General features: G+C 35.3%; 1 protein-coding gene across 1 annotated transcript; it reads left to right on the top strand.

The window, feature by feature from the left end:
- The first annotated feature begins 272 nt into the window (after positions 1-272).
- LOC113178468 (olfactory receptor 4P4-like) lies at positions 273-1,208 on the top strand. Its single transcript, XM_026382773.2, has one exon. The coding sequence runs from the start codon at positions 273-275 to the stop codon at positions 1,206-1,208; it is 936 nt and encodes a 311-aa protein (XP_026238558.2).
- The last annotated feature ends 9,726 nt before the right edge of the window (positions 1,209-10,934 follow it).

Raw genomic sequence — 10,934 nt, 5'->3', positions numbered from 1 at the left:
TGTCCTCATGAAGCTGACCTTTGCATAGCGTGGAAAGAGACTGCACATCTCTGTTTATGCCTTGAGCGAATATAAACATTAAAATCATTTTCTTTCAGTACAAAATACAACCTGAATGGGATGGTAAATTATATAGCTTACCTATCCAGATGAATAATAAGGATAGGGTTAAATAAATGAGTACTAAAATTCAGATTGTACTGTCAATATTTCCCATTTTGACTTATCATTTTTTTTCAGTTGAAACTACTGAACCTGAATTGTATTGGACCATGGAAAATATCAATAATGTCACAGAATTTATATTGTTGGGACTTTCCCAGAACAAGAAAGTTAAAAACTTGTGCTTTCTATTATTCTTATTTTGTTACATGGCTATTTGGATGGGAAATATACTAATAATGATTTCAATCACATGCAGTCAGCTGAGGGATCAACCCATGTATTTCTTCCTTAATTATCTTGCTCTCTCAGACCTTTGCTATACCTCCACAGTGACACCCAAGCTAATCACTGACTTGCTGGCAGAAAGGAACATGATTTCATATAACAACTGCATTGCCCAGCTCTTTACCATGCACTTCTTTGGGGGCATTGAGGTCTTCGTCCTCACGGTGATGGCCTATGACCGCTATGTGGCCATCTGCAAACCCTTGCACTACACCAGCATCATGAGCAGGCAGAGGTGCAATGCTCTGGTCACTGCTTGCTGTGCTGGGGCATTTCTACATTCCTTTGTTCAGTGCCTCCTCACTGTCAATCTACCTTTCTGTGGCCCCAATGAAATTGACCACTATTTCTGTGATGTGTACCCTTTGCTGAAACTGGCCTGCACTGACACACACGCAGTTGGAATCCTGGTGGTGTCCAACTCAGGTATGATGGGTTTGGTGACCTTCGTGGTTTTGATGCTGTCTTACTTTTTGATACTATGGACCATCAGGGCTTACCCTGCAGAGAGCCGCAGCAAGGCTCTTTCCACTTGCAGTTCCCACCTGATGGTTGTGGTTTTGTTCTTTGTGCCTGTCCTCTTCATCTACATTAGACCAGCCACCACTTCTCCAGTAGACAAAGTGTTTGCTCTTTTCTACACCATCATCGCTCCTATGTTCAACCCTCTGATCTACACGCTGAGAAACGGGGAGATGAAGAATGCCCTGAGGAAAGTTTGGTGCCAGAAACTTTGGATTGGGAAGCATTTCATCTGAAACACACATCCACCCCTCATTATGCAGACTGCTCTGGTGGCACTGGCTCTATCTTGAGATTATTCAAGCCTGGGCTTTCCTACAAAACTAAACCTAGACTCTCATCTCACTCAGTGCATGATATTGCAATTTACTTTAACTATTTTATTTTTTGTTTAACATCTGCCTCCAATACTTGAATTATCATTTCCTTCACCAGTCCTGGTAATATATGTTATATATTTCTTTCCTTTGGGTTTTTCACAGGTTGGTACCTGGAGCTCAGCTTTCTTATCTCTCTTATGATTGGTTCAGGAGTGAATCTCCAGCTATACATAACTGCACTCATCCCAATTGTATCTGTCCTAAAGGTCATTGATCTTGCCTCTGTGTTTCACATCAAAAGGGTTTACAAAGTATGTTTTTTGTTAGAGATATTTAATATCCATTTCAGAAATTTCAAAAGCAAAAATTATTTATGTAAGTTCTTAAAGATACATTATTTGTGTCTGTAACAATGCTTCTATAAAAATGGGATGAGTTTTTTTTTCTAAAATTATTTTAATGAGATTATTTTAAAATTCACCTAATTTTATTAATGACAGAAGTATTTGGCAAAAAATTCTCCTTTGTATTATAATGAAACTATGGTGTTGATATTAGGTATGGTAACCATGTAATTTATTTCCTAATTTGAATGAATAAGAAAAAAATTACAATTAAAGAGAAGACTAAAATCGGCACTGTGTTTGGAAAGCAGATGTCTACGTAATAGCAAGTGTATAGGAAGTATGGACATATTTGTCAAAAGAATAAGTGCAGAGATATTGTGGAAACTTCACTTATTACTTAGTGACATGAAATTGGAAACAGAATGTAAATGCTACTGTTGAAAGTCATTCCAGAGTATGCCTAAATTAAATTTGTCCATTACCATCAAAATTAAATCTACAAATTTCCAGTTTCCTATAGAACTTTCATTTATCTGGATATGCATAAATGCCTATAGAAATATATTGTAATTTTCAGTGATCAAATGTTTCTTCTTTTTAAATTTCTGAATAAAATAGGATTTTTTTTTTGAGATGGGGATGTGGTTCACTGGTAGAGCAATTAGCTACCATGCATAAAACCCTATGTTCAATCTCCAGTACTGCAAAATTGACAGTAAAAATAAAAGAAATTGTTTGGCATCATGAAGATAACAAGACTATGTGGAGTGAGGCATCATATGATCTAGGTTAGAAAAAACAAACAGAGACTGAACCTTTAAATTAATATATAAGTGAAATTTTAAAAAAATTTCATAGCACTGTGTGGGGAAAGTTTTACAGGTGTTCAAATGGAGAAAACTGATTGGAGAATTAAAGAAAAGTTATGTCTTTATAGATGCTAAAATTCAAGTTTTTTTTAATTAGAGCAATTGACAGCATAGCTAAACCTTTAATGAAATTATTATGCAGAGTACACCATCATGCATGCTAATCTGCAGTAGTTCATTCAGGGTAACCTTTGAACTAATGAGAAGATACTCAACAAAAAGGAAGTCTCTTGAATAAATGGTGGAAGAATGTAGAAGGATAAAAACAGACTTCAATCTCTCACCATATTAAAAAAATAAACTTCAAGGGGCTAGGGTTGTGGCTCAGCAGCAGAGTACTCACCCTCCCTGTACAATGTGCAAGGCCCTGGGTTCGATCCTTAGCACCACATAAAAATAAATAAATATAATAAAGTTATTGTGTCAACTAAAAAATACATAACTAAAAAATGAATACAAACAACTCAAAATTGATCAAAGACCTAAATATGAGACCTGAAAATATTTGATTTTTAAATATTTTATTTTGGTTTAACTTTTTAATTTTTTACTGAATAAAAAGATTTTATATAAACTGTCAAATTATGGAGAAAGTTTCATTACTGATTATCATGATTAAAATTATTTCTTATGATTAAAGTTACTAATGATCTAAAATTGGTAGCAACTGACATTTGAATATGAAGATGGACAGAATCTTCCTTGTTGAAGGCCAGCTATGTTTTCTTCCTCCGTAAGTTAGTGATAATAGTGACTACCTCATAGGGTAATAGAGTAAAATTAAATATGAATGGTGTTTACAGTAGAGACAGCTTAAAATTGTTTTGTTACTATAATTATTTCTCTTAAAATTGTTTTATTACTGTAATTAGATCTATAAGTTTATTTTGTAATACAAAATTTAGATAAAGAATTTTAACAAGTATATCTCATTTGGATTTTTAAAATCATCATAAAAGAGCTACAATTACAAGAGTTTTGTCCATATATGTTTAAGTAATTTTTAATAAAATATTATTTCAATCCAGAGAAGGCATTTGTGAGGATTTTTTTTTCTTAAGGAGAGGACCCATAAACATTAGTTCAAAATACAAGTCTAACTCTCTGCTTTTTTTTTTTTTTTACAGATTAGTAAAATGAAACTCAGTTGCTTACAAATTTTCTTAGTATCAAGCTGCAATCTTGAGACAGTTAAGTAGTCAAGCTACAAAGATTTTTAAACCTTATACAAATTGATGGCAACTTCTAAAGTTTTATTTCAAGGTTTCCAGTAAGTGGGAAATGTTCATGAATGATAGATCAAAATTTTTGTTGTTGAGATTGATATACAAAAGAGAAAAATTGTAAAGTGGAATAGGATAGGATTTTTAGACCATATTAACACAGGAATGTCTGGTTACAAATATTAAGCAGACCAGACACATCATTGCACAAGTTGATTCACCTCTCTGAAGAGGCTCTTAATCATATTAAATTCCATCAGTGGATTGCTCAAGTGTTTTTCTCCATCAAGGTCTCTGAAGATTGAGAAAACAACTTTCCATAAATATGAGTCAGAAATGTTTTCTTCTAGGTAATCTCCTTCTGAATGAGGTGTTTCTCATTGATGTTTGGTCAAGAAAAAGGTTTTCCTGCAGTGTGATTTTGTACTGAATACATGAGATAATTCTTACATTTGTATTCAATTTTAAAATTTGCATTTAAAATAGACTATTGTACATTTCAAACAAAACTAGTGGCAAGAAGATCACTGTTTCTTTCTCTCCTTCATCTTCCATAATTCTATTATCAATAAAGTATATGTCTCACAGAACATTGGGATAACATAGTATGAACAGATTCTGTGGTGACTTTCCAGAGCAGTGGGCTCTGGGGACAATGGGCCTGGGCTGACTTTAATTTCTACTCATTTTTGTGTGTTCTCTTCATTTAGGCGCAATAATAGTGACTCACAAACACACAGGACCCTCTGGCTATTTGGCAAAAAACAACAGGAATACAGGTGTTAGGTCAACTTCACCTATGATTCCCTTCCAAATGGAGTTTTGCATAGGTGATTGTCTTTTCCCAGGCCTGGTTTTTACTGGCTTGGTTCCATTCATACTTTGCCATCAAGTAAGGAAATCTGGCTTATCTCCTTTAAGTTTATCATTCTGTGCCTGCTGGTCATTATTCCCCCAGGACTTTCAATGCATTAAAAATCTTGGGTTGCCCTTGACCATGTCAACTCTTTGACTGTCTCTCAGACTAGGACTCAGTGACCTGTATTTTTCCTGAGAGGGTCTGAAAGCATTCTTTTCCGCAGTCTGGCTGGGCACAAATCACGAGCTACTGAAGCAGGAACAAACTTTATTTCTGAACTCCACCAGCACACTCCACACCAGCTCCCCAGGAACTCTCCCTAACGCCAGGTGGCTCCTCCAGGAAACACCAACCGGAAATCCCTCCTCCAGCACTTCCCCAACCAATGTGAACTCTTCAGGAATCCCCGCGAGAGCTCAACTGGAACTCAACGGGAACTCTGCGAACTCAAAAGTCATCATCTTATTGGCTCGCTGGCGTCACCTATCAACCACTATTTCTGGCAAAAATGCCATGTGTCATCCCGACTCAGCTGTGGCCCTCAACATTCTTTAAGGGGTAAAAGCAGTCTATATCCTTCTAGAATAAAACTAGCAAACTAAATTAAGTGAAATTTGCCTTTATATAAAGTATTTCTTACACAAAGAGAAAACTCTTGTTTATGCCATTATTCCTTTCAGAAAGGAAAATAACCCAGTATTGAAATAAACAACTATTTTCCATCCAAAATAAGTGACTATATCATACTATCTACAGAATCAAGATGGAATCAACCATTGATGCCGACTACAAATATGTGTACTTTGTTTACATTTGTAGATGTAATAGGAAGTTTAACCTTAAACCTCCTAGTGGAGGATAATTTTGCTATTTTAAAGCTTAATCCACTGTAAAAATAGTCCTCCTAATTTTTTAAATAATATCTTAACCTTGAATGATTCATATTTTAACTTGTATTTCCTAGAAAACAAAGCCTGAAGCAACATTTATGTGCCAATACTTTGTAAATTAATACAATTACAGGCAAAAAGGTTTGAAGGAAATATAAATGAGATAGAAGAAAATCCAATACAAAACCAGGTATTACAGAGCTAACTACAACTTCAAATTAAATACAGATTCTTCATTGGGTTTCAAAGGACATGTTTAGAAAGGAATGTAAGAAAGTGCAAACATTTAGTCAGGCATGGTGTTGCTGAAGTATAATAATAGCTTCTTAGGAGGCTGAGGCAGGAGGATCATAAGTTCAAGGATACCCAGGACAATTTTTTTCCTTCACTTTTCTGCCTCTTTCCTTTATATTTTTCACTAAGATTTATAAATTTACTCTTTCAAAGCACTGTTGAGAGAGAGAAAATTAGAAAAACAAGTTTTAAAATGATGGAGACAGGATATAGGTGTGTGATACTGTGGGTGTATATGTGAAAGAGAATGCTAAGGGGTGAAGGTCAAGGGCTGCAGCAACATGCTACCTACATGCAAGAAGTTATATCTAATGACCATTGAGTAGCATGGACAGTTTGCTCACTGATTCTCAACTGAATAGATTAAACAACATGGTTATGAAATACCTTCTGTTCATGGATATTACTAATCAAAATGGGAGAGTACATTCATTAATGAGTAAATGCCTTGATATTCAAGTCATAGCAGAAGTATTTAAAAAAAAAAACTCCAAATAGTTGTCTATTACCAAAAGGAGAAACATGTGCTGGATTAACATGGAAGGAGAATTATTTTCTTCCTTCTCATCCTTGTCCTCCTTCTTCTTCTCCTTTGTCTACTCATTCCTTTGCTTTCTCCTCCTTCTCCTCCTCCTTCACTTTCTCTTTTTCCTCCTTTTCCTCTTCCTTCACCTTCTCCTTTCTCCTCCTTCTCCTCCTCCTTCTTCTTCTCCTTCCTCTCCTCATCTCAAATGTGATGAAGGAATAGAACATTAATTCCTTTACTTGGGATTCATAGAGATTCATAACATGTATTCATAGTCATACTGAACAGTGTAGCTTAATGTGAATTAGAGAGTCAATACATTGCATATTAAAGTCTGTAAATGCATGGTTTATTAAACATTTGTAACACTGCTTCTCCATTCAAGAGAAGTGCTACTGAAATTTTGTGTCACTCTCACTGGGGTGAGAATGGTACATATCCTCCTGGAATGGGATTAGCTCCTAGTTGAGAAGTCACATGAGTATGAATTGTGTCTGTGTTTCTTCTGGTCCACCTCAATATGTGTCATACATCTAAGATGGCTTGGTTGAAAGCTCAACAGTCTCAGATGTATGAGAGAGCTCCTTACAGAAACAAACTTCTGATCTGACCCTAAATATCCATAGACCCTAGGTTGGGAAAACTTGACCAACAATAACAAACTGTATACATTCAGTTTTAATCAGATGAAACAGCAAGTGCACATGGGATACACTTACTCTGTGGGAAGAAAATCAAGAAGTCCTTTGTGAAAAAAAAAAGAGAATTATAACAAGTGAGATCAGAAATATACAGAGAAAGTCATTTGTGAATTTGTGGCTTGTGATTTTAAAAGATTCCTCTCCTCTTCTGAGTCTTAAGAGCAGAATCTGAGATAGTAATCAGGAGGATGCTGCAATAATCTAGAAAAGAGAATGGGATAGCAAGGGCCAAATGAAAATCACTGCATATGGTGAGAAAAATTCCACTTGTAAATATGGTTTCCATGGTTGATGATAATGTAAAATGATATTGAATAAAGTTCTGTTTTTTTTTTTTGTACTGGGGATTGAACCCAGTGGCTCTCAAACACTGTGCCACATCCCCAGCCTTTTTTTATATTGTATTTAGAGACAGGGTTTCACTGAGATGCTTAGGGCCTCACTAAGTTCTTGAGGTTGACTTTCAACTCACAATCCTCCTGTCTCAGCCTCCTGAGCCTCTGGGATTACAGACATGCACCACCATGCACAACTTCCAATAAAGTTCTGACTGCTCATCAAGCAAGTAAATATGCACTTAAAATGCATCCTAACAATACAATTCCCAGCTGTTTATCCAAGAAATACAGTATGTTTATAAAATGACTGTACTGTACAATTTAGGCAGGTTTGTGAATAATAGGCAAGAACAAGAAGAGACTCAAATATCTATCAATAGAAAAAATGAAGACTCTGGTATATACATACAATGAAATACACCTCAGCAAGAAAAAGGAGAGAAGCACTGATCTGCACAATACCTGCAATGAATAGCAAATTTTTTTTCCTGAGTGAAATATCCCATGTATAAAAGAGTGCATTACTTATGGTTTCATTTATATAAGTTTTTAGAAGAGGCAAAACTCATCTATGGTGTCAAAAACTTGAAAGCAGCAGGATAGTGATAGCCTATTAGGATGAGGCGTGGTAATTATCTGAGCTTCAATCGCTCCTTCCTTTAATCTCCCTTCCATTTTCACATTCCCTTCCCTCACTTTCCCCCTTATTTTGCCTTGGCTTTTACATTAGAGAGAAAAGAGTCAACCCTTAACTCTGGGTATAGTTTATTTAACTTAGCATGAACTTCTGCAGTTCCATCCATTTTCCACCCAATAACATAATTTCATTCTTCTTTAGGACTGAGTGAAACTTCATTGTATATATGTACCATATTTTCCTTATCTATTCATCTTCTCATGGACGCCTGGGCTGGTTCTATAACTTGGCTATTGTGAATTGCACTTCTATAAACATTTTTGTGCCTGTATCACTACAATATGCTGATTTAGTTCTTTTAAATAAATAACAAAGAGTGGGCAAGCTAGATATATGGTGATTCCACTTCTACTCTGTAAAGGAATCTCCATTCTGCTTTCCAAAGTGACTACAGTGATTTGCAGTCAAATGCATTGTGTGAATGTACCTTTTCCCCTACACCCTTGTCAGCATCTATTATTATTTGTATTCTTGATGATTGCCATTTGGACTGGAGTGAGATGAAATCTCAAAGGAGCTTTGATTTGCTTTTTCCTGCTTGCTAAAGATATTGAACATTTTTTCATGAATTTATTTTCCATTTGTATTTCTTCTGTTAAGAATTATCTGTTTAGGTCTTTTGCTAATTTATTGATTGCATTTTTTCAAAACAAATGAATAAATATTAGTACATGATTATTAACTGAGATTCATATTTTATTCAGGTATCCTTATTTTTATATCCTGCCCTTTTTCCCCCAGAATCCTGTCCAGGATGACACATTGATTTAGTTATTATGTTTTAGACAGTACAAATTGACAGGGACACTGTCTTTGTTTTCAACGACTTTGACACTTTTCAGGAACGCAAATCAAACATTGCCAGCAAACATCCTCAATTATTGCTTGCCTGCTATATTTCAGGCCTTGAATTGGGAGCTTTTGGATGAAGGAATATTAAGGAAGTAGTTTCATTTTCATCATGTCACATCAGTGGGTATGTGCTACCAGTGTGACTTCACACTTGCTGGGAACTTGCCCACTTGACTGAGGCAGCATGGTCACATTCCTATCTGTAGCCGCTCATCCCCATTCCATACTGTCTTGTTTGGAAGGAAGCCACTATGCACAGCCCACAAGAAGAGGCATAGGTGTCTTCTGAAACTTCCAGGACACCTTGTTTCTGTAAATACTTCAAATTTATATTAGGAGTTTCTCTACTCCCCTCTATTTATTTAGTTATTTATTCAATTATAGCACTGTGGACTCTTGGATGGATATGTCATACTTCAGGTTGTATTTCAGTATGGTTTACTTACTTATGTTGCTGCTATATTTTTACAGTTTTGATAACTCTAGGCTCTATCAATAGACTCCGTGTCCCTATCTCACATATCCATCACTGTGTTTCAGTACATCCTCATTCTCTACCACTGTAGGACACTCCATTTGCTCTTGTGTATTCCCAGCCCAGATCTGGAAGCAGAAACTCTTTCAAGAAGGCCCTGACATTTTATTGGAGACAGTATTGGAAAGATAGATCCAGTTCCTACATTTTTTTCCCAATCAAAAGCATCATTTATCACCCAAATTAGTACCTTAATGGCAAGAATAAACAACCTCTTTATCCCATAATCTGAAATAAATTGAAGATTAAGTTACTCATCATATATGACTCATTTTTCTCCTAAGGGGGAAGAAACACTTGAGGGAATTTCTTTCCACCACTCCTATGGTTTGCATCATTCATTTGAAATAGACCTCCAAGGTGGGCAAAAGGGAGGAAAGTCCTAGTGAAAAAACTGTGTGGGGCAGATTTCAGAAAGTGCTGAATAGATTTTGAGCCAATTTAATTTTCCTTCTAGCATGCAGGTGAGAACAAAAACTTCTTGGTGAGACAAAAAACTTCTTGGTGAAACCAGAGACATCATGATTGCAGAATAATCAGGCATTGATTTAGAAGCACTTTTAAAATTCTCATTTGAATAGATAGACTCTAAGTTACTTTAGAAAGAGGGCAAATGAACATTCATTCTAACCTTGCATTCCAATCTTGCCAAAGTTGGTAAGGTGGGTATGATTTGTATTCCAATTTGCAGAAAATGAATCAGATTAATGTCAAAGCCAGTATTTAACACACTCCAGGGCTTTGTTGAAGCATAAGACCTTTAAGGTATTTTATAGGAATGCTTTACAATCTAAAGTGAGAACATGATTTTAAAAAATGTTAGATTTATTCTACTGTTTTTCTATTCCTATCCTCCCTTCCTTACATTCTTTCCCCTTTGTCTAATCCACTGAGTTTCTCTTCTTCCTCTCCTCCCCTTTATTGTGATTTAACTTCCACATATCAGAGAAAACATTCAACCTTTGGTTTTTGTGGACTGGATTTTTTTTTCACTTAGCATGATATTCTGAAAGACAGTAGAATAAATGTAACATAATTTTCCTAAGTGAACTTCACCATTGGGTCCATCCACAAAAATGGGGTCCTAATTAGAATAAGATATATCCTATTCTTGTATAATTTTATCAGAATGGATTCTACTGTCATGTACAACTAAGTACCAAAAAATAAATTAAAAAAAAAGAAAAAAACAAACAAACAGATACTGTATATCCTGACAGAAATGGGCGCTAGTAATTATGATTGTTGATAGATGGGATTGTAAAATATAAATAAAAACAATATTTTTGATATTTTAGATGTTGCCATGGTTATTGTGGGATGTAGAAATACCTTTTCTTCAATAGTAGGTAAGTATAGAATGGTATGGAAAAATATCTATTTTTACCTATAGAAAATCTCTCAATTATCTAATATTAGTTTACTCCAATGTATATCATTCTTATGCCTATAAAACACACACACACACACACACACACACACACACACACACACACATGCAGTGCCATGTA

This window comes from Urocitellus parryii, chromosome 4 (genome assembly GCF_045843805.1).
Source record: "Urocitellus parryii isolate mUroPar1 chromosome 4, mUroPar1.hap1, whole genome shotgun sequence".
In the NCBI taxonomy this organism is placed as follows: domain Eukaryota; kingdom Metazoa; phylum Chordata; class Mammalia; order Rodentia; family Sciuridae; genus Urocitellus; species Urocitellus parryii.
The sequence above is the reverse complement of the archived record's forward strand: the minus strand, read 5'-3'. Positions and strand labels throughout refer to the sequence as shown.

Bases quoted from the DNA above. Each gene is read 5' to 3' on its own strand.
- LOC113178468 (XM_026382773.2), top strand. From the start codon at position 273: ATGGAAAATATCAATAATGTCACAGAATTTATATTGTTGGGACTTTCC.